Genomic DNA, 23,992 nt, shown 5'->3' with positions numbered 1-23,992 from the left:
GCCAGGGACTGGGCTGGACCTGACTTCCCTTCCCCGCGAGCAGCCCGGCTTCTCTTGCTGCTTTCCTCGTTGCAGTCGCAGTCCGAGTCGTTATTATTAAGGCGCTGTTCGTGGTTAATTAATCCCTGAGGAGCCAGGGCGCGGGGAACACGATCCCGCCAGGCACCGGGCACCGCACCCCACGGAGACCCTCTCCCCGCTGCCCCAGCAGGCCCGCGGCCGGAGACGCCTTACTCCGCAGCCGGTTCCGGGGCGGGGAGCGCGGCGCCCGGCCAGCCGCTCCTTTCCGTTCCCCGGGCGCCGCCCAGAGCCGCCGCCCGGGCCGGCAGGAGGAGGAACGGGTGGAGGCGGAGGCGGCGGCTGCAGGGCGGTGGATGGCGGCGGGGGCGAGCGGCGGCCTGCTGCCCTTCCTGCGGCTGCTGGGGCAGCTCAAGGTGAGCGCGGGGGCCGCGGGAGCGGCGCGGGGAAAGGCCCGCCTCGGCGGGGCAGAGGGCCCGCTGTGGGCCCGGGCGGCCGCGGTGGCTTTACGCGGGGCGGGCCGGGACGGGCCGGGGCCCTCAGGCGGGTTTCCCCGGCAGTCACCGGGGTGGGAGCGGGGACGCTGTTGGTGGCGGACGGCCTGGCCGCCGGGGCCTGGCAGCGGGGCGGCCGGCGGAGAGCCGGGGCCTGCGGGGTGTCGGCCCGCCGCGGCGCCTGCGGAGCGGAGACGGCCGGCCCCGGTGCTGGGGCTGCCGCAGGGGGGACGTGGGCGCCGGCCGGGGGGAGGGCAGGGGTGGCCCCGCGCTTTGAGGTGAGCACCGTGGGGCCGAGGAGGGCGCCTGCCGCTGCTCGGCTCGTAGTGCTGGTGCGCTTGTCCTTGCCTGGGAGCAGAGATGTAAAGGCATCCTGTCACAGCCCCGGGGAGCCCGGTCCTTGGGCAGGTGTTTCCCGGAAGCATCAAAGCTCAGCGGAGCACGGAGGTCACGGTGGGGCAAAATTTCTACTGGCGTCTGTGAGGTGAGGTCCCTCAAAACCGAAGGTTTTAACGTTTACGTTGCTGTGACGCTCTCCTCACGCAGAGAGTACCACGGACGGGATGGGTGTACAGGAATGTGGCAAAGCCAGAGAGCGTATCCGATCATATGTACAGGATGGCGATGATGGCTTTGGTGACCGAAGACAAGAGCCTTAACAAGGACAGGTGAGACTGCCCCTGGTTAGCATGACCATCTGTTAATGTCATGGGAGAGCTGCAACCGAAACACTTAAAATAGCTGTCGCCCTGAGGAAGAGCTTTTAAAACACACTGAAGGAGTTTGAAATCCTTTCCCCTCTTCTTTTCCCTCCATCCTTTGGACAGGGTGCTGCTTACCTGGAGAGCTGAAAGGGGCTAAAAACTTTTATTGCTAAATTCTAGGTGCTGAGGCAAGTCTTTAATGCAGGGGCTCTGAGCTGGCCTTCTCTGAAGCCATAAGTAAGCAAGCTGAAGACACGCGGTTAAAACAGTTTGAAGCAACGGACAGTAAAGGCAAAGCCATACACTGTGTGGATTTTGACAGACTGTTAGCACTCAGCAGCAGTAAGGAGCCTCAGAAATGGTACAGTGTAGAAGAGAAAGCATCATTAGCGTTGAATGAGTAGTCTAGTATGGGATCATGCTTGCTTTGTCCCTTTGGGAGCTGATGAAAATAGTGAAGGCTTTTTTGAGTATTCTGCTGCAGACTGACATAGCTACAGAGCTGTGAGTGTCACCTTATATATTGAATTTGGGATGGCTCTAATCAGATTACCTTCTACCTGTTGCAGCGTTAATGTGAAGTGTATAATGTAGTTAGTTATCACATCATTTCCAAAAGCCAAGCATACAAAAGCTAAGTACATTATTTTTGAATGCTATGCTCTTGTACAAACTGTATTTATACTTGAATCTACATTTACAAGCAGCTAGAAATCAGGAATTAAAATCATGTCTAGGTGGAAACTACTTCCCTTAGCACAGAAGTGAAAAATGTTACGTAAAATTTCAAAAAAACCCAACTCTGTGAAATATACGAAGGGGATAAATTATGCAGTCTCATAGCTTTATAAATAACAAGATATAACTTAAAATGCTCAAAAACTAATTATTCTGTCTTTGCTCTTGTCAGATGCATACGATTAGCTTTGGTTCATGATATGGCTGAATGCATTGTTGGAGATATTGCTCCTGCAGATAATATTTCAAAAGAGGAGAAACACAGGAGAGAAGAGGTATGGACATAAGGCGCGAAGCGTTCTGCATGTTTTTAATGTTCTGGTGAAGGGACCCTCTAAGCAACATAATACTGTCATTGGCATTGGACAAGCATGCCACAAACAACCAAGGTTTTCAGCTCATTGTGATTTTTGTATATGTAATGTCACCAAGTACAAAGATATGGAAGGAGAACCATTGAAGTAATCTTCACGTTGGCCATTTTTTCCTGAACTGGCTGGATTTTTGGTAGCCTGAATTAGTCATGTTGACCAGCCTTACCAAGAGGTGGGGAGCCGGAAGTAGGTGCACTGAGAAGGGTGAATGGCAGTTTGTGGCGGACCATTTGTGTGGTGCCAAATCGTGTGGTTGTGACAAAGACATTATTTAAACCATTTGCACGGGACTCCAGACACAGGTGTCTTTTTTTGTCATGAGTCTTTGAGTGCAGCATGCCTGGAGTAATTTTATTTTTGGCCTTGTACATATCCAAACTATTAGTTTGTCATTTCTGGTTTGTTGCATTATTTGAAGAAAATATAAACCACTTCTCCAGCCACAGCTAGAGGGCAACGTGATGCCTCTGAAATGCTTTAGAGGCTACAATTAGCTCTTTAAAGAGTGTAAAAAACATTGCAGAGATTATTCCCCCCCCGCCATATTTTATGCTTACCTGTTTAAAACTTGGGGGTGGGGGGGCTATGACTAGGAGTAAGCTCTTTGCTAAGAAAGTGGAAATTAAAGATTAAAGGGGTGCTCAGCGTTCATGAAGTACTATCTTTACTGACTGCAATTTTGGTATTTCTGTTCTTTAGTGTACTTCCTAGTGTGTTCTTACACTAAACAAAAAAAAACCCCACCTCTTTCCTGGAAGCCTCCAAAGGTTGTTTTGTCACCAAGGATCAGGCTTCAATTTTGCCTAGAGGGAACTCTCATTTGTATTTAGGCAATGAAAAAGATGTTTTGATGCCTAAGTATGTTTATTTGCAGCTCCTTCTACTCCCATTTCACTCAGTGAGGACTTTGCTGTTGACTTTGTGGAAAGGAGGGTCAAGCATTAAACATTTAGGCTGACTCTGAAATACTTTGTTGTAAAAATACACCAAGGGTTACAGTTTCATGGGGTGGCTTGAGCTGAATTATCAATATGCTGCTGCCGCTGCAGAGTTCTCCTTTTTTTCCCTTTGCTCTACAGCTGACGTTGAGGTGGTTCTGAAGTTTGCTGCTTGTGCAGTGAGTTTAATCAGCTAGTCTCACGAAGGCTAAGGCAGCAGAAAATTAACTTGATTTAAAAAAAAAAAGTTTGGCTTTTTGGTTGGGTTGGTTTTTTTGCCAAGTCAGTCATTTTGCCCTGCTAACCTTGAAAACTGATGAGCTCCGGAGCTGGAAGGAGGTGGGGAGGAATGAGACCTTGATGCTTCACTGGTGGGGCGCAGCTGATGCAGTTCAGCCGTATTGTAAAACTATACCCTGTATTTGAAGTGGAGAAACAATCACGGCACAAAACCTCTGTCTTACCTGTGATGTTGATTGTTTCAGAAGCAGCCTTTTAGTAGGAAAACAGTAGAAGTAGCACAGAAATGAGGCTGAGCAGCTGGGAGAGCACAAAGAGCGTGCAGAACAATTTCTGCTTGCTGGTTATACTGTCAGTTTGATACTGCATTAAACCTTGTACCAGGATTTTTGTTGTTGAACAAATGGTATCTCAGTCTGGGAGCACTGTGTTTTATTGCTGCAGGGTACTAAATGGATTTTTTTCTCTGTTTTTCTAAATTGGAAAAATTGTAAAGGCTTATGTTGTGTTGCCTTCCTGACAGTCAGTAGCTGTTCTCAGCCCCGCTAGTGGAAATGTGCTAGGTGAGTGTTTGGGAGGGGGCAGTTGCTCGTCACACTAGGAGTTAGTATTTTGAAGCTGCTTTTATGAACTGCACCTATAACCTATTAAGTTCAAATTGCCTCCACTAGTTAAATCTGGAAGGCAGAGCTCATAATTGACGGCAGTTCCTTGGCGTTTGACTTGCCTGTTTTGCTCTGGGCTTCTTTTTGGTCTCTAAAAGATACTGGGTGCACTTTCAGGTTGTTTTTCATGTGTTTTATACTAGTTCTCGAACAATTTACTTAAGCAGCTCCCAGAAAAAATTCTTCACTGAGTGGTCCTACTGTTTTTCTGGCAGTTTTATGTACACGTGCACTTTAGAATAATATACTGTGTAGTGTAAGTTTCTACAAACTTGGTAACAAGTAGTTAATTCTTCAAAAAAGATAATAATGAAAATGTGCTTGCTCAAAAAATGGATAAATGGAAATAGCTTCTGTTTTTTTTCAGGCAGCTATGCAGCAACTGACCCAGCTTCTATCAGAGGACCTCAGAAAAGAAATCTGTGAACTCTGGGAAGTAAGCTTGCATTCTTTTAATCCTTTGGTGCAATTCAGGGTAACCCATTGTCCTCTTCTTGTTTATCTATGAAACCGTGTCATCTCTTACTTTGGCCTCAAACAAGGTAGATTCATTTGCTTGGGAGATAAAGCTAATGGTATGAGTCAAGGTCACTCTGGAGTCTGTTTGAAAAAGAAACCCCTAACTTTGATAAAATAATGGGAGCTGCTGATGGAGTATTTTCTGCTTTTTATACAAGTAATAATTTATGCGGCTTCCATTTCTTTATTATACAGCCCATTAGGCTGAAATATTTAGTAGTAACTTCTGGTTTAAACTTAAATGTGGTGTACTGACACAGAACAGTGCTTTTCTACAAACAACACAGATTGCTGCCTGGTCTTGGGTACCTTAAAAGTTTGTATTGGAGAGTATCTTCTGTACTTGAAGGCGATTTAACTTTTTGATGTGAACTCCTGCTGTTAATTGATAAGATCTTTTATACTTGCAAACTAGGGATGATTAGATTATTTCCAAACAATTCAAGTTTATAATTACTATGCTTTATCTTCTCCTGGCATACAGTCGCACGAAGACAAGTGCATCCACAATCCCCTGTTCACATGTTGTTCCAACCAAAGCATTACATGTTTCTTGGACTCTGTGACCTGAAATTGGATTTTATGCTAATGTTCTTAGTTTTCCACTTGGACTGTGTTTAAATTCCAGATATTTGCAGCCAGTTTCTGCCTTTTGTAACAGCACCCTGTTTGTTTGGGGTTTTTTTCTTTTTTTTTTTTTTTTCTTCTAGTTATGTGGTGAAACTGGCAATGGGGTTGGGTTTTCAGTGCTATAATTCAAGGTAAAGGGGGTAAACCAGCATATTTCCCAGGTCTGGGAAATAACGTGTGTGCATTTGTTTGGTGAGCCCTAGTTCTTTCTCCCTTGGGAAGCTGTTATAATTGAGGAAAAGCAGTTTTTGGTAGATAAGATTAGTCCTGTTGGACTTTTCTTTTTGCATATATTCTTTTTCTTTGCCTCAGTCTTCTCTTATGATTGTATAAGAACTGGTTCAGCATGCAGTTAGTTCTTCACCATGTTAGCTTTTTATCATTCTCGTTAACCATAATTTAACATACGCACACTTTTGATCATTTGTTCTTTGTTTCTACCTTCAGGAAAATTTATTGGCATTGAATCTCCAATGCAGCAGTGTGAGTGTAACCCACATAGCAGCGAGTGTAACCTAAAAATCTACTATTCACATGTAGTCCCTCTAGTCTTATTTTAAGTGGAACAACTAGGTGCTTCTTAAAAAGAAGGAAAAAAAAGGCAGAAAATAAGAAGCCTCTGATCACTTGGAATGATAGTCTGCTTTCAGCTAGCCAGAGGCATTTCCCTCTGATTTCTTTTTGTGAGTGAAGGAAGTTGTGGCCCAGAGCTGGACACTGGCTGGGACAAGATCTGTTGACATTCCTAGCAAGTCCTTCCTGCGCTGCTCCGCTCTCCTCCCTGCCCTTCTTTCCCCTGCAGCCTTAAAGGACCGTTGCTTTGCACTGTACTGGTGGGCACTCTGCAAGTGTAGTGCAGGGGAGGAAGGTAGCAGAAAGATGCCTCCGATATATTTTCACTTCATAACTTAATCCAGAATATGTTTAAAAAAACATTAAAGTAAATGAGTCAGCACACTTCAGCTCTGTCCTGCTTTTTTATTTTCACGAGCAAAAGCATTTTTAAAAGACAGACTGTGGTGTTTGAGAGACCAGTTAGTGTTTTTCCAAAGTATACTGTTATTTCGCACTCTTAAACACTTGCGGGGAGGAAAGAGTAAGTGTTTATTTCAGGACTGTGCACAGTTGCACATACAATAGCTGATGTTTCTTGAGGTTAATGTGAGCTGAGGTATGAATAAGATCTAGTGGGTTGGATGGCACAAAAAGGTTGGTAACAGATTGATACTCCCAGTTAATTGCTGGAGGTGGGACAGACCTTTACAAGCAAACAGCCATAGTTCTACTTCTCCTGAAGTTCTCCTTTGTAAAGCTGCCAAGAGTTTGCTCTCTTTAGTGGGCAAAAAAAAAAAAAGAGTAGAAATAAATAGACTTAAGAAAATAAGTAGTATTTAAACAATTTAAAGATGAGGCAAAGATCCGATTGAAAGGAGGAAGGGAAGGTAAAAATGTTGAAATGAAATTGATGACTAAAATAATGATCAAAATGTAATTGAAAATTCAAAGCATCGTTCAAATCCAAATAGAGTAGTGTGAGAGTCAGTCATGGCTATCAAAATCTGGATTTCTGACTTTCAAAGGTAAAACAATAAGCATAAGAACAAACAGGCTCCTAATAGTATGTCAGACAAGGAAATGACCATGACACTTATCTGAGCATCGCTGTGATGGAATTACAACCCAGGATCTTGCCACTGTGAATGACACCCACACCCACAGTTGTTGTCTTAAGATGCAGGAAGAAATGCCAGGTCCTTTGGTCCGTAGGAAAAATTCTTCCTGTAGTTGTGCTGCTGTCATCTGCAGAACAGCTGTGCGTCACGGGTTGTCTCGATCTGAAAGCACATATGGGCCCGGTGTGTAATTAAGCCTCTGGTCTGATTATTGGTGGTGGTGCTGATGAACGGGGTCAGACCTGCCAAGGGTATCAAGGTGATGGTAACCTGCACAGAAGGAAGCCTTTTTCTGCGGTTGGTTTTGGAAGTCAGGAGAAGACCAGCTGATGAGACATCAAATACAGTGCAGTAGATTTAGAAAAGAGAAGATGAAATGGCAGACCCATCTGCAACCGTCACTGGAAGCAAATGACAGCAAAATTGTTCGAGTTGACTAGAAACGTGAATGACTCACAAATATATACTGATGATGACTGGAGAGAGGGAAAAGATAGCAGAGAGATTAAAGGACTTAAAGTCTGAAGGGGAGGAAACCCCTTAACGACTCCCCTCCCTAGGAGAGACATAAAGACATAAGCAGCTCAGACAGATTAGACAAAAGAGATTCAGAAGGAGTGACAGGAGAAATGTAAAGAACAGCTCCTTATAAATACAGCAAGTGGTGTAGAAAAGTGCAAAATAGGTCTTAAAAGTAGGTAACGGTAATGCACAGCCACACACTGTGGTAATTCATAGCCTTAGCCAGGCCTGAAAAGATCCTTATATGTAAAATGTTGTTAAATGTAGCTTATTGTTTAACTTATATATCATTGTCTCCATATCATCCCTGATACAGCCAAAACACTTGGTATGTTTTTAAGTTAGAGTATGAAAAAGAATTGTGTTCTTAAGTCCTATTATGTTTAATAGAAATTTAGTACTTATTTCAAGTGCTTTGCTGAATAGCAGTCTTAAGAAGAGTGAAAGACATAACTGTTGTGAATATTTATGGAGTGGCTTGTACTAATGAGGAAAATCCTAGATATATAAAGAACTTCTAATACTTTGTTTCAGAACAACACAATTTTTTTCTTATAACTGCAAATCTGTTCAGGAATATGAAAACCAGTGTACTGCAGAAGCCAAGTTTGTAAAACAGTTGGATCAGTGTGAGATGATACTGCAAGCATTTGAGTACGAAGAGTTGGAAAACACACCTGGCAGACTGCAGGATTTTTACGATTCAACTGCTGGTATGACATTTGTGCCTTTTTTTTTTCTTTCTTTCGTAAATGAAATGAAATATATAAATTGCCTTTTCTTCTGATAGACATTCAGAGCAAGTGAGAACTAGTAATTCTGCTCATCGCTCAAGGACCCTAAATATTTCTGGGGAAGCTTACTGCAGCATGAACATACCTTACATTTATTTGTATGTATTGAACCTGAATCTCATTTATGCCAAGTTCCTTTTACATCACTTTGGACACCTAGAGAGAGGCCCAGCTTTCATTACACTTGCATGTGTTGTACCATCAGAGGGGGTATAAAGGAGGCTTCATTCTTCACTGGTGCTCTGACAGCGGTTTGTTTCTACTTTGCTAGTGTTTCATGAACCAGTGAAGTAGAATTTTTTATCCCTACGTGAACTGTGATCTCGTGTGACCAGCCCAAGGTACATGTCAGAACCAGCTCAGTGAAATGTTTTAGGTGCAGTTGTATTACTTTTTATTCTATCCACTGCTTTTCATCCTTTCCAGAATAAACTGATAGTGGGAAGGAAAAATAGGTAAAATAGTCTTTACTATTTTAGCAAGGGAGTTGAACACCAGAAGAGGACTGTGATGACTCCAAGTCATCCTATCCTGGGAAAAAACTAGGGACAGACAAACTCGGGGAGAGGACCAGCAATCGCCAGACACAGTCCCCGACAAGTCCCATTTATACCTTGGTGACTCCTCAGGGAAATAATAAGCTCTCTGAAAAATGCAATAATTTGATCAGGGAAGAAGGAAAAAAAGGACAACATCAGCATAGCTGGAATACTTAATTTTCTAATTGGCATCTTTGCCCTCCTACTAGAACTCAGTAACTTAAACTAAGCTAGTGTCTCAGTAGAGCCTAGAGCATGTACCCTATGTGCACCTGTAATTGGGGTGGTTTCCTGTAGCTAGATACATAGCATGGGATTGTCCTGGTCAGGGTGCATCCTTTTTTCAGCTCTTAAGTGTCTTAATAGAGCATGAAATATTTTTATAAGGTTTTGGGGAAAAATAGCTGTAACTACTCTTACAGTTACTCCACAGTTGGGAGTAAAATGGGAGTACTCTTTTTCTTAAAAGGATAGCTTGGTGTTTATTTTGACCCTAAAGCAACATCACCGCTAACCTTTCACCGCCAACCTTTCACACGTAGGAAAATGAGAGCATTTTTCATTAACTTTCCCTTTCTTCTATTTTGCAGGAAAGTTTGTTCACCCAGAAATACTCCAGCTTGTATCTCTGATTAACACAGAAAGGAATAAAAAAATAGCTGCTGCATCTCATCCACATTCCTGAAGTGTTCTAAATGCTGTAGCTATAATAAATATTTTGTTTTATATTCTGTGCGTTATTTTTCTTCCCATGATATCACTAATTCTGCCAGCAGATTTTTGTTCTGCGCATTCACTGCTGAGAATCCCAGGACCACTTAGATAGGAGCACGTGGATAGTTACCTCCCAGATTAGAGGTTATGTCAAGGATCAAATATTTAGAATGAGTGTGTTTGGCTTTTTTCTTTTTTTAATCAGCCTCTGATTGATGCAGTCTCAGTTACAAATAGATTTTTCACTGGGGAAATTCAGGTAAGTTTAAAAATCAGCTGATTACAGTCTACTCTGTTCATGTAATGCACTGACTGGGACAGGCGGTCTTGTTCTGTGACTGCTAAGTATGTATGGATTTAAGTACCTTCTATATCAAATGGGTTAATACCTGTTCACTGGGCTACACAGAAGCGAGACGAATGAGTACGTTTCTCTATAAGCTCTTGACGGAGCCAGACTTAGACTTAGAGATGAGATTTCTTTGGAGTGCGTAAGCCTTAAGAAGTGATGGTGGATAAAACCGGTAATCTCATTAATTACATTTTCTCAATATGTTTATTGTTTCACACAGTTTTTCCACTGCTCGTGTTGTATCAGGGAATGGTGCTGAGATTTCTGTAAGGCCAGTATTCCTGACGCCCCCTCACCCCAGACTGGCAATTTTACAGACTCTTGCACAGGTAATTGATGATCACAGAATAGCTGAGCTTGGGAGGGACCTCTGGAGCTTGCGCAGCCTAATGCAAAAGCCTGTACGCCTTGCGAGGCTGGCCGTCCCTGGTTAACGCTGTTGCACGCTGGTACGGATTCTGCTGTAAATGACAGTTTTGAGTGGAAGTAATAATGCTAATGTAAAAGTACAGGATGGTTGTCAAGTAAAGGTGTAGTGGTGGTAAATGCCATAGAGGCCAGTCTGCCCTACTAACTGTTGCGTCATGTGTGCAGCTGGAGGTTAGGGCGATGTCACAATTGCCCCATCATGAAAGTCTGCACCTGGAAAAACTACATGGTAGACACCTGGAGCTAGCTTCTCTGTCTTCAGCCTCATGTCAAATGAGGCAGCATAAAACTAAATTCAGTTGTCATCCCCTTTAAAGGTAGGAAATCTAGCTGAGCATACCTTTTCAGGCACCATGACTCCAGGAAATGTCTCCTTTACGCAGACTTGGGGGGCCTGAGCATATCGGTGCAGGTGAGACGTGGGGTGCCTGCTCTGCCCAGGGAAGGGTGCACACACCTCTGCCCAACAAGGCAGCAGTTGTGCCCTACGCAGAGCCTGGAGGAACCAGCTGCACCTTACTGAGCGATAGGAAACTGATCGGTGGTTATTGGCGGCTGGTTGTCATACTGCAAGGGTGATGGAGTGGGGCCTGCTGAGCTTTGTCCAGGGCTCATCATTCTTCAGCATTTTTATTCCACCGAGATGTCTACAAACCAGAGTCTCTATTAGTTTGTATTGAATGCCAAGCATGAAAGAGCTACAGATGTATTGGAAGAGAATTGAGAACAAGAAAAGTGGCCTTAAAGAGACGTTTGATAGCGTAAGCGCTACCCCAGCAGGAAGAGTCGATTCCTCCAATGCAGCAGGAGGCTTTCCTGGCTGGTGACACGCCGTTCTGCTTGGGGTCCGGCGCGCTGAACCCCAGTCAGCGGGGCAATGGTGCAAGAAAGGTATTATTCTGAGAAAGAGAGGCATGGTTTGCGTGTGCGTTGTGTGGGGTTTGGTTTTGTTTAAAGAAATCCAGCAGGTACTTTGTGTAAAATTACATTCCCTTCTATGCACTGCAGTGTAGTTGTGTGTCGGTTTTGGGCACTGCATTTTAATAGAAGTAGGAATAATAGACTGGAGGAGAAAGTGTGATCAGAAAGCATGAGCCGTGACGACAGGCTGATAGAAAGGTTAGCAAACAGCCTGTGGGGCTTCAGGCTTCCTAGCACAGTACCATAGTGCGCTGTTCACGTGTTGGAAAAGTGTGCTAGGCCCTGGACACGCGACCTGCGAGAGGAAATCGCCTCCTCCCATGTCTTTCTCCTGATCTACTCTTATCAGCATTGAGCCTACACATAGCGGCAGCTGCTGTAATGACGGCAACATGTAAGGATTTATATGGAAGAGAAGCTTGTCTGGCCAACCTGCCTCCACCGAGTCATACTCACACAAGTGCTTTAAATTGTGCCCTTAATGAACATAGTTAAAACCAATTTACTGCTTTCTTAGAAGCATTTTTCTATGTGTATCTATGTGTATATGATTATACATACACATATAAATAAAACGAGGTCTAAATCAGTGTCCTGCAGAAGATGACAGGGCTTGGACTCTATGTTTTAACCTTGGTGTGGCTGCTGGCCCTGCTCAAAAGAAGTTTTAGACCTAGAAGGTGTTTTCTGCCATGCAATTCACTTTTACTGAACTTGGTTCAATTACTTTTCTTCTTTAAATCTCAAATTTTTCAAAACTTTGGTCACAGATTTCCATGGGGAATTTCAGGTCCAGAAGGGACTGAACAGATTTTAAAAACTGTAGGAATGGCAGATTATGTTCTTGCAATTTACCTTGATACTCTGCTGTGACAGAGCAAGGCTTAGATATGTGCAATGATACTGGTAAATAGAATTAAAAAGAAAACATCAAAAAGTGTAAAAGAGTAAGAGAGAAATTTATTTTTAATAAGAATATCAGTAACTTCATTTACACAAACTAAGGTGACCATTAATATCTTCTTTATTTAAATAAATTCACATTTATGCACAAAACCACAAAATAAGCTAGCAAACTGTCACAAGAAAACTGTACTAAAAAAAAAACTAATTAAATTTGCTTCCATGCTAAAAACACAGTAAAGCGGCATTTGATATAAATGTCTAAAGTTAACCTATGTCCTGTAGAACATTATGAAAGGACTTCCAACTTTGTAAAAACTATAACAAAAGCCACATAGGAAAAAATCACTTAAAGCCAAGTTTCCTCACAAGATTTTAAGCAGTCTGTAATGTCAAACTCACTAACACCGATTTGAAGCTTTGGCTTATGCTCAAAAAATGCATCCATTTTAAAAGTAACCAGACTGTTTTCTATATTTGATTGATGAAGTTGCGCTCCTCTCAGTCTGGCGAACTGAGTAATGCAACATGCAGACTGACACGTGCTCACTAGACAGCAAGATAGTGTCACAAGTGTGCTGCTCTTTTCTTAGAAAAAATGTTAAAAGGATGCAAGAAAACATGCTGAAGCAAAGCTGAGAGATGACCGGCTCTTGGTGATTAAGCAGATATAATGTGGTTGGTGGAATTATGTCCTGGAGTGAAGAACGACAAAATTTGACACCAAAAGTGAAGTATCTTCTCGTCCTGTGTGTTGTAAGATAACGGGGTTTGTGCTAGCAGCTCTGAAATGCGGACTGAAGGCATGGGCTCTCTAACCTATGGCACATCTTAAGCCAATTGTTGGTTTTGTATTTCACTTAAGGCTGTATCTTGACTGAGGCTCATAAATATACCTTCCCTTATTTTTGAGGGGAAGATAACGGAGGCAAAATTATTAGAAGTTCCCTCTGCTCCACTTCCCTTTGTAATTAACTTAACTTATACTTCAAGTCTTATCAAAGCACAGAGAGCAAGCAATGGAACATATTTTTAAACTGAAGCTTTTCCAGCTACAATGATCATCTTAAATCAGCAGCTGTCATCAGTTCAGTTTCTGTATCAGGAACTGGGTGTCTCCTCCTGTCCTCCTTAACTCTGCTGACTAATGGGTGGAGGGCAATGCCAGACTGTACCAGTGAAGGAGAAAAAACTTTTTACGACAGTAAGTGATTTAATTCCGTTAGGAAATAGATCATGCGCAGACACTCCTGAGCAAAGGGCACCTGGTACGGCTGGTAGACAGCTGGTATACGGACTATTGCTGGCAGTCGAAATCTTTGCACAGCTCTAGGTCCATCTGTCTGATGTGGCACTGAGAGGGGAGTTGGAAACCAACAGATAGAAAACAGTAAACTAAAAGAAATAAGAAACAGTCTGGGAGATCGTGGAGGGAAGTTACGTGAAAATGAAAACAATTTTGGTCACTTAACATAGAATTTAGAGCATTGTAAGTCAATGACTTGTGTGTGGTTTCTATGGTGTACAAAGTACCTGATGATAAAATGGCCCATCCAAAATACAAATAGAGAGAGGAAATGTTTCTCCAGCACAAGGCCAGGGAGGCAATTTTCCAAAGCTGACAAAACCTTGTTGCACAAGCTGGGTGGTGAGGGAGGCCTAAAAATCAGTGGCTGGGCAAGCCTCTGAAGAGAGGCATGTGAGGCTCAGGAGGGCCTGTGGTCTAACACTGAAGCTCTTCTTCACTCTCAGGGAGTCGGGTGCCAGCAAGAGAGCTCTGAGCGCTGGCATGGGCTGTAGAGCTGAGAACTTCTTCAAAACTGCCCCCTGTGTGGCTTGTCCCACCAACCTTGGTCTGAAACAAGGCAAACAAAGAGAACAGCAAGTTCCTCTGCTCACGCTGTAGCAAGTCCCATTCGTCCCATTCCACCCCATGACCACGGAGGGCTGGGAACTGTTCAAAGCAGGCAGAGAATGTATGGGGTTTTTCTTAGAACAAAAGCTATAAAAACAGTCAAGTAAAGCAACCCCTTTCCTCCCCCAATTTCTAAACTTCCAGACTGCAATCATAAAATCTACCAGTGGCATTTATCATACGCTTAAAAGAACCAGACCCTAAGTAGATCCCAGGTAGGATCCTAGATCCTACCGGTAAACTTACGTAAAGAACCACACTGAGTAGCTCACACGGGTTTCACTGCTTTTTCCAGTTCTATCCAGGTTGAATAAGAGATGGGTATTAAAATGAACTGGTTCATTTGCTGAGTAAAGTGGCCCATCCGCCAGCAATGGTAACACAGCTACTCTCAAAATACACAAACTGTACTGGGATTTTGGACAGTAGAAAGAATATAGTAACCAAAGAACAAAAGCAGCAGCCTGTCTCCCTTTAGGTACTTTTAGCTGTCTAGATACTGCTACATAAAACTGCCCACAGCATTTTCCTGTGGAGAGGCGGGGACGAAACATCAAATTACATTAATGAAACATATGACTATGTGCTCACAGGCTATCTACTTTCAAAATGCTTCAGTTTTCTGAATTTGTAAATAAAAGCCTTAAAAAGAAAAAACAATATGACTAAATCTCTGAAATAAGAGTTTTCCTAACAAAGACAGAGCTTTATCTAAAGATTTGGAAATGGTCAAGACTAAGTGACAAAGAGACAAAGCTGTTTTGATGGGTTATCTGGTAAGAGAATGTTCTTTTGTGGTTTGGCTTGCTGATATGCCCACTCAAAGTTGATTCAAGCCTGAAAATAGGGCAAAACTTTTTTTTACGCCATCTTAGAACTGCAGCAGGACTTAAAGACAAGCTGGCATTTTTCCTGTCAGCCACTGAATGCTCAGGAAGATTATTTTAATTAAATGAACTTTGTGTCCTAAGTTTCCAAGGGGTTAATCCTATATAATCCTTTGCTTCATCAGCTAGCACAGGAGCCTGCCTAACTTGAAAGTTCAATAAAAGGAGGTAGTAGTAGGCTTGCTATTTGCTCTGACAGTTTGAGTCACAGTTATTAAAAGTTCCCAGCTCAAGAGGTAAAAATCTGTATCCAGTCTAGTGGGCTGAGCTGACTTTCAGAAAGTATTGGTCCATCACTGATTTTTGCAAATAGCAATACAAAATACATATATTGTTAAATGTTGGTAGGCCTGAACTTGCAGTGAAAAGGCAGCCACTGCCTAGTAAAGCTACTACTAAGTTTTCATGGCAAAACTCATGACTTCTATTTGCCAGTTAAAATTCTCAAAAGAACATTGATTCAGACTGATCAGAGTGATTGTGAAAGTAGGCTATTCCTGCACTATTTCAAATGACTCAGATGCATCTGAATTTGGACACCTCAAAATCAGAAACATTAATGTAGTTTCATTTTCTATTTGCTTTTCTGCCTACTTTTCCATATGAAAACAAGAATTATGTAAGTTACTTTACTGAATGCCTCTGGCCAATACCCCAGTGTTTACACAAGCATCTAATTCATCAGTGTTCGGATTTTCAGAAAAGTTGAAGAGAGCCGGGCACCCAGGTTCTGTTGATTTCCACGGAAAGCTGAACTAATACACTCTCCTAAGAAAGCTGCAAAACAAAGTCCAAACTCCAAGAGCAAATAAAATCTAATTTGAAATTTGACTTCTGAATGTATGAAATCTGAACATGAGTTTTGTCTGACTACAGAACATTATCGGACCACTGATGATCTGTAGCTTATAACGGGGGGGAGATGATAATGCTACTGCTGTTCTTTTCTTTTGTCAGAAGCCTCTCTACTTTTTCAGACTGCAACAGGATCCTAGAATTGAAGGGACAGCCTACGATTTCTCCCTCGCCACCCGCCGCTCTCTGGTCTTCCTAATCTTGCAAGCCTTGGCACAGAAGCAGGGAAAATGAAGAACAATGCTGAGACATTCCCAGTTGTCCACAGCCACATTGGTGGCACCTTAGGTCCATGACTCCAGCTTCCCTTTCTCCATTTGCACAAAGAAATGGAAGAGAGAGAATACAGACAGAAAATATTTCAGAAAATGTCAGTGGGTTTGCCAATAAAGATGAACAATGAAGGTTTCATGGCATGTGGAAGATGACTTTAGACTCAAGACTTTTTGTTTTGTCCTGCTTAACTAAAGATTCCTTAAAGGAAGATCTACGAGCACTCTGAACACATGATAGGCTGAGAGCTGGCATGAGAAAGTCTCCTCTAGAAGAACGCCTTTTCTTAATCAGCAAAATAAGATCAGGCTCCTCAAGCAGATCACTGTGAGAAGAAATGAGCTGTGCAGTTTGAATTAACTTTTCTTCCTCTTTCTGAATGACACACTGAGGTGACTGGAAACAGACACCCCATTCCTGATGCAGAAAGGACATCACTCACATTTGTCCTTTACCCCTCCAAGCAAGGCAAAAGGCTTTAAAGCTGTCCCTCTCACAGGTTGGCCATAAGTGTAGGAAGAATGGATTTGTGGAGTCTAGGGTAGTCTAGAAGTGAACTTGGGAGCTAGAAATACTACTGAAAGCCCTAAGGGTAGGTTTAGTGTCTGAATGACTAAATGGGTACAAAAAGTGCTGCACTTTTCCAATGTAGCTTCTTCTAACTAACTTGTGAGTGGTGAAAAATGCAAAAAAAAAAAAAAAAAATCCATTTCAGACCTCAGGTGTTCCAATGAGCTGCATCCCTTATCTAAATGGTAGAAGTACAAGGAGTATAAAGAGATAAGCAAGCCATACACTTGACTGTAACAGGCAGGAATTCAGATCTTCCAAGCTGATGCACCTCGCTGCATGAATGATTTCTCATACAGTGAGGTTGAGTATAAAATGCATTTGCAGTGAAGGTTAGAAGAATGAATAGGAAGGTGCATATAGGCACTGAGCTGGGGCTCTGGAGGTCTAGTATTCTGCTCTAGCTCCTTGGGATGTTCCTAGTCTTCCCTGGGAAGTGGGGACTTCCCTCCCACCCGTGAAACTAAGATGATGTTTCCTTCTCTGACACTGTGCAATGGAGATGACGTTACCCTACACTATCATGACTTAAAGTTGTCAGAACAGCCTATCACTAAATAAATGTGAACGTTCAAAAGGTGAAAACAATAGAGCAACTCTGCATTCTTTGATGGACATGCGTCTTTAGAAACGTAAATCAAGCTCTCTGCTACTTACTTTCCTCAGACACTGCCTAGAAAATTTTATCTCCTGTATGATTTCACAGTGGCATGAAAAAGACAGACCTTCCCTGTGCACCTGCTGCTTCAGTTCTAGGTGTAATTTGCATTTTCTCTAACAAGGAATGTCCTTCTGTCCCAAGTGGAAGGCCATTTTCTTGCCTTTTTAATGCTTTACAAGTTGTAATGCCCTTTGACATTAATCTAGTATTTTCAGTTCCCCCTAAAATGAGGGGTGATCAGTTTGGCCCTTGTCCACTGACAGACTGTACTTGGAATGCGTTGGAATCTTTCTGTCGCAGCAAAGTAAAATGCCATTTTATGAGCACACTTGACTTTATCTGATGAGTAAGAACCGTTAGGAGACAAACCCTCTTGTTCCCCCCTTGAACGTGCCTTACCATGCAGCAAAGATAAGCTCACTGCAAATTTGCCATGCTCTGTCCTGCCGAATAAGAGCCTTAACAAGTGCTATTAGTGATAACTGGTAACTTTGCCATCAGATCTTCCTGTCCCACAGCACATATGTCAATACAGTTTTGAAATTTTAAATCCAGACAAAACATCACTGAAATTTGAGAGGAAATACACCTGCATTAAAGAAAGACGAGTTCAGTGCTAAGAGCCACGCAGGTAGTGCGAATCACACCCGAGTTACACGACAGCTCCCACCAGCTGAGCCAGGGGCACTTGGTGAGTACATCTCCAGTACTGAAAGGACTGTAGCTCAGGGATGCAAGGCACACGGCTGCGTCTGCCTGGCAGGGCACATCACAAAACTCAGAGGCCACGCTGCTTTCAAAATCTGACTTTGCATCTGCATATGGCTCTGCCTTGCACAGCATAATCAACCGTGGTCTCACCTTATGAGACATCTCTGCTTACCATTTTAGCATGGCCGTATTTTTGGCATTTCTGAGAACATTTGTTTACTTTGGCAGACAACAGAAGTAATCTCTTAGTAATAAAGCAGAGAAAGACTGTTTGTCTGCATATTGCCTTCACTTTCCATTAGTGCTCTTGCAGTTCTGTGAAATTCTTGATGGAACAGCAAATTCAATCAGTCTCCTGTACAAATGACAGGGACAACTAAGCTGTCGCACTTTAACACGCACAGCCATGTAACTCTGCCTCTAACTTTTACCTTAAGGCTTGTGACAGTGGTCTCAACCTTCTCCTCAAATGACTTGAAAGTTGGAGAATTCCTAGGAGAAAAAGAAAGTTGAAGGAAAGAAGAAGAGTCAGCTGATGAGCAAGTTCATAATCTACATAATTAAAAAGACGACAGTTTAATGTCCCAAGGCTAGGATGAAGGAGATTAGAACTAGATAGGAAGTGGGTCCCAAATGCCTTTGAGGAATCCTGACCCCCCACTCCATGATTTTGTGACCACAAGTGTATCCTGCTGCTTTCAAAGACAAAGACTTTAGGGAGACTGTGTTCCAAGGGTGCCCCTCTGACAAAGCTAAGCTTTTCTTTGCCTTTCACTCCCCGAAGAACAGAACACAACACTGTTTTGGGAAAACTGTGAGTTGAACATATCTTAAAAGAATTAAAAAAGAAAGGCAACAGCTGTGATTTTCCTTCTTAAAGCAAATCACATATTTGGTTTGCTGGCTTGCCTGACAATCTTGCTCTTTATTTCTTTCTCCAAAACTTGAAACATAGCTTCTCTTTCATTTTAAATGCATCCATTTTTTTACATTTCTTCCTGCAAACAGCACATACTGACCACAACTAATATCTGCCATGTAATATTATGAATATAATGCATATGCTGTTTTAAAGTGAGAGTATGGATCCCCATGGAGATCTGTACTCAAGTTGCCCCTCAGCTGCTTAGATGGATGTCTCTTCTCCCCTTTTCGCAGCAGCTTCCCCACCGCTGATAATCCCTGTCCCATGTAGGAAGACATGCGAGAAGCAGGCAAGCTGGAGTGAGTACAAAAGCTTGTCTCCTCTTCCAGCAGGTTAGCCACCACAAAGGACTTGGGCAAATCTAGAGTGGGTAAAGGGGACCTTCTTCTGATTCTCTGCTCCTTGCTTGCCAACTGAGAGCTCAGTTATAGCATACTTTGTGCTTCATTACTAGTGAAGACTCTGCACTCAGAAACTGTTGTCCAGCAGGTTCCTCTTGTACTTTCTTTACCGTAAGAACCAAAGAGGTGACAGGACCTCTCTAAGCCCAGTGCAGTATAATGAAGCAGTTACTTAATCGAGTGTTTAGTTCTTCAGCTTTTTTTTCACCTGTCTGTTGTGGTATATCCAGAAAGAGATTAAAGAAACTACTACCACTGAAAGCACAGCGTACCTTCTAACAACATGGCCGAGAGGATGTACTAAAAACACTACATCCATTTGTTCCTATGTGAAATAAAACGTAACAGTGATCTTTAACCATAACGGACGGTACCCTCACAGTGGAACAATGAGGCAGAACCACTTTACCCTGGCAGGTGCCCATGCCTCTGTGTCATCACGGGGAAAGGCAAACACAAGCAGGAGCCTGCGCTTCACTTTGTAAAGCTATGAAGCCAATGGCTGCTAAAACTTCAGTGTTCCAGTTCATCCTCTTCGCACATTCTGGGAACTTACCAGGAGCATGATGACGGCCTCTATTTCTGCAAATACATTTACATCAGGCAGGCTAAGTTAAACTGACCCTAATTTAAGGAAAGGGCAAACGAAAGCTAGTTGGAAAAATAATGCAGATTTACTTTTGGTTTCTGTTAAATAGGTGACAAACTTTTCACAGGGCAAGAACGGTCAAAAGGAGAGAGAAATTGAATTTTATGACTTACATTTGACCCATAGGTCACACTGGTGAATGCTTGCCTTAAACCATCCACATGCTGAAGTTGAATGAATTAACATCCATCATACAGTTAGGAGATTTGTTTTCCCCACATGCTTGGCAGGGAGTGGGGATATCCATATACTTAGAGGCTGAGGGCGTAAAAAGAAAGCTGGATCCTAATTTTATTGAAAACAGTCAGAGCTTTACTTGAACAGACATCAATATTTGGCTGCAGTCAAGTAAAGCATGATTATAGCCATTAAAATATGAAAGCACTCATATAAAATCCCTCCATAGGAGCACGAGCCAAAGCCTGCTAGAATGGAAAGCATCTCTGACGTTAATGGGCTTTGGATGACGTTCCAGAGACAACTGGATTTCAGATTCAGTAATACAAACCTGATAACAATGAACTAACCAAATACATCTCAGAACGGCTTTGTTTCCTCAAAGGCTTGTACAAGAGATTAAAGTTAATACAATTAAAAGGAAGAAAACACAGATCACCTGTCCTCAGCCCTTATCTACATGAATAACCTTAACTGACTGAAGTGGGACTATTCATCCAACTAAAAACTGCAGGATCAGGATCAAATTATGCAAATCCCCTCTCACTACACTGTTGAACATCACCATAGCAAATTGAATATGGGTAGCATATTACCTCATCGCAGGCATGCTTATGGAATGGCGAATAGAGTAACTGCGGGATGAAAGCAAAAGATAAGGAAAAAAGCTGTAAAATCCAGTTTGCAACATGATTATAGCATATATTTTTTATTTTTTAAAATAAATTTTTTTAAATTAACTTTAAAAAAAAAAAATTTTCAAGAGTGCTGGTACTCTCCCTCTCCTTGTCAAACTCACCTGTGAATTCCAGCTCACTTTCAGCACTGAAGATCTTACCACTACATTCTCATGTCAAGTGATCAGCAATTTAATAGGGCTCAAAAGAATGATGCAAAACAGTTCCTGGCAATATCCATTTAAATGACGTAGACCCCTCTGCTATCTACAGAGACGTGCAACATGAGACAGAGGAACAGAGAGCTACCTCCGTGTTCTGCAGTGACAGACAATAAGCTCTGTGTTGGGTAAGTACAGTACACCTCAGGTTTGTGAACATAACTAGAGCTGGTTCAAGGCAGTAGGTAAGTCGGCAATTGCCTGCCTTGTTGCACGTACAATGTACACAGTTCAAACAGCCAGTGCCAGCCCCCAATTTCTATAGGCTACTGCACAACAGGCTACCTAAACAAGAGGTTCCTTCAACCAGAGAGACAGCTCTCTCAGCTGCAGCAGTTGCTGTCCCCATCTTCCTAGGACGTTTCACCTTCTCCTTCACACCTCAACACTACCAAGGGTAGAAAGCTGTTTTCCACAGCTCTCATCCAGCTTTCCTTGCCACACTTCCCTCCACAGACTTCGCAGCAGCAAGACTATCGGAAGGTTGACAAGTGGAAGATGGAGCCTCTGCATCACTCAGAGATCCCCAAATCCTCTTACACACCTTCAACCCTGCATTTGGCCACTCACCCTAACCGCTTGACTTACATGAGCCACATTCTCCCACCTGAGCCACCAAAGCCAACTCTGCTATCATATCATCACCTATTCCCTACTGCTGGGAAGCATCAAGCCTGTTCTGAATATGAATCTTTATTTGAAGTGTAAGAACTGTCCATAAGTACATTTAGATCTGAACACTGTAAGTAAATTGTGCACTGTAAGAGTGTGTATTGTTTCAAAAATTCCTGCATGGCTACTTTCAGTGTTGACTGTCAGCTGCAGCCTGGTCTGATTGAGAACAGCGGGAGCTTTACTTTAAGGGTCACCAACATTTGGCTGCAATCAAGCAAAGCATGATTATAGCATTCAAAAATGAAAGCTCTCATATAAACAGCACATGTGTTTGTTCTAAACGATACAAATTCAGAGCAGCACTGTGTCCATATACACACACAAAAGGTTTTTTTTCCCCCCCCAGATTAAAGATTCAGAAATGGGGGCAAGGGAGAAGAGCTATTTGGCAAGCAGGTGGGACAGAGAGATTTTACACGAACTGTTTGCTGTTGTGTATATTTTAAGGCTTCTGCTAAGCTCAGATAGACAAGAACTGACAGCAGACAATGCAAATGTTTCATGTTCAATTTTTCACATCATTTTTAAGACTTACGAAAGATTAGCCCAAACATTTCACAAGTGCAACAAACCTTTAATGATCCTAGTTAAATTAAACAAGCATGCTTGCCATCTTAGTCTTGTAACACATGACAAATAGGCAAAAATAAGAATTTGGAAGTATTTCAGGATAGGCTGCTCCTCTTCTAATAGCAAAACATTCCAAATATGAAGGTTTAAGTAAGAAGATTACATTGTGCCAAATTAAATTTGCATAGCTGGCATGTGACAGACAATCTGAATACTAAGTGCACATTTCACTGAGTTCATCTTTTAATTTCTCTGAAGAGGTAAGGATGCTAGTTACAGGAACAGTGACAACATCTTCTTTTACTAGAAGCCTAAAACATTAAGCTTTTTTAAAGATACACGTCTGTGACGGTGATCAGTGTAGAGGACATTACATTTTGGTTTCATGTCAGAGTGAGATAGGGAGGTCAATCTATACCCCATTTTTAAGTTTTCTCAGTGAAGTAAGAGTCCATGTTGGATTACTTAGCTGAACAGAAAAATCGTTGAGCTGTCCTGTGCACTGGCGATGCTACAAGGCCAGAGGGGCCTCGGGGCTGTTCAGCCCCTCTGCTGGGTGAACTGACGTAAAGCCAGACCGCTTACAGACTCTTTCTGCACACATAAAATTGTTTTATAATTCATCATATATTGAAGTGCTTTACAGCATCAATAAATTCAAGCTCTAAATATAAAGAACCCTTTTAATCATGTTAAGAACTTGGCCTACTATTGGAAATTTCCCTAGGACTCAAGACTTTCAAAGAGTCACCATGTACACTTCATGACTAATATACTTTTGCTTTATTGAAGAGGAGGTAATTAAATTCTTTATACAATTATAAAACTCTGCTGGCTGAATAGAATTTTTACTGAGCACTTTGCTGTTTATGTTCCAACCTCTGACAGAAAAAGATGGTTGAGAGAATGGGATTACGTATAAATCGGTTTCCCAAGAGCAGTATCTTTTGAATGTGTTCATTATTTGAATTTGTGACTAACCTACTCAAGAGCAAGGCAAACACACTCTAGTCCAGTCCTTTCCTCATTATACTCACCATGCTGTAAAAATGAGGCATTACAGTGTAAGTAGCATATGTTTTAATCATATATAATGATGCTGAAATGAAAGAGGTTACTGCATTATATTCCATAAAACAAATCCTCTCAAATACAAAGGCAGTATTCAAGGAGAGTAATGTGTCTTACCCAATTGAATGCGATCTGTGGTGGATGCACAAGGAAAGAAAAGCAAGAGTTAAAAGTATTATGAAAATGTAACAAAAATATACATCTATATCTGTAGCATGTCAAACTGCCCGAGGAGAAAAATAAAATCATTTGCATTCAGATCTTGATGCTGGAATTCACACTAGAATGTGGATCAGTTGAGATTCCTTCAAAGCAAAAATTGTCACACACTCCTTCACTACGCAGTCACCTATTCTGTGTGCAACGAAGAACAGAAGTTTTGTCTGCTGAACTTTGTGTTCTCTTCATTAGATCAGATTTAAACAATGCTAACTGGTTTCCTTCCCAAAATCCTACCTTAACCTCATTAAAGAAAAAGTATAGGTGAACTGGAATTGTACATGTACAGCAGCAGCAAATCTCTTTTTTTCCCCTCTGGATTTCTTAATCATCTCTCAGCTGAGAAGGGAATGGAAAAAATAAGGGGC

The 23,992-nt window shown here is 42.2% G+C and overlaps 2 protein-coding genes across 6 annotated transcripts in view; one reads left to right on the top strand and one right to left on the bottom strand.

Annotated features, from left to right (window-relative positions):
- The first annotated feature begins 306 nt into the window (after window positions 1-306).
- Window positions 307-9,576, top strand: HDDC2 (HD domain containing 2). The gene is made up of 6 exons (XM_075145773.1): window positions 307-434; window positions 1,059-1,180; window positions 2,127-2,229; window positions 4,539-4,607; window positions 8,090-8,228; window positions 9,439-9,576. The coding sequence occupies exons 1-6, from the start codon at window positions 375-377 to the stop codon at window positions 9,531-9,533; spliced, it is 588 nt and encodes a 195-aa protein (XP_075001874.1). The 5' UTR covers window positions 307-374; the 3' UTR covers window positions 9,534-9,576.
- TPD52L1 (TPD52 like 1) overlaps window positions 7,010-23,992 on the bottom strand; it is a 65,952-nt gene continuing 48,969 nt past the window's right edge. For 2 of the 5 annotated variants that reach the window (XM_075145767.1, XM_075145771.1), the window contains exons 5-7: window positions 20,788-20,826; window positions 18,471-18,531; window positions 12,205-14,022 (exon numbers count right to left, since the gene is read on the bottom strand). In XM_075145767.1, the coding sequence (XP_075001868.1) occupies window positions 13,891-14,022; window positions 18,471-18,531; window positions 20,788-20,826 (232 nt within the window). In that variant the 3' untranslated portion in view covers window positions 12,205-13,890. Of the gene's footprint in view, window positions 7,156-12,204; window positions 14,023-18,470; window positions 18,532-20,787; window positions 20,827-23,992 lie in introns of those variants that run through there. The other 3 variants (XM_075145772.1, XM_075145769.1, XM_075145768.1) reach the window with 3 other exon arrangements.

This window comes from Calonectris borealis, chromosome 3, assembly GCF_964195595.1.
Source record: "Calonectris borealis chromosome 3, bCalBor7.hap1.2, whole genome shotgun sequence".
In the NCBI taxonomy this organism is placed as follows: Eukaryota; Metazoa; Chordata; class Aves; order Procellariiformes; family Procellariidae; genus Calonectris; species Calonectris borealis.
Note: the sequence above shows the minus strand (reverse complement) of the source record. Positions and strands in the feature narration are given on the sequence as shown.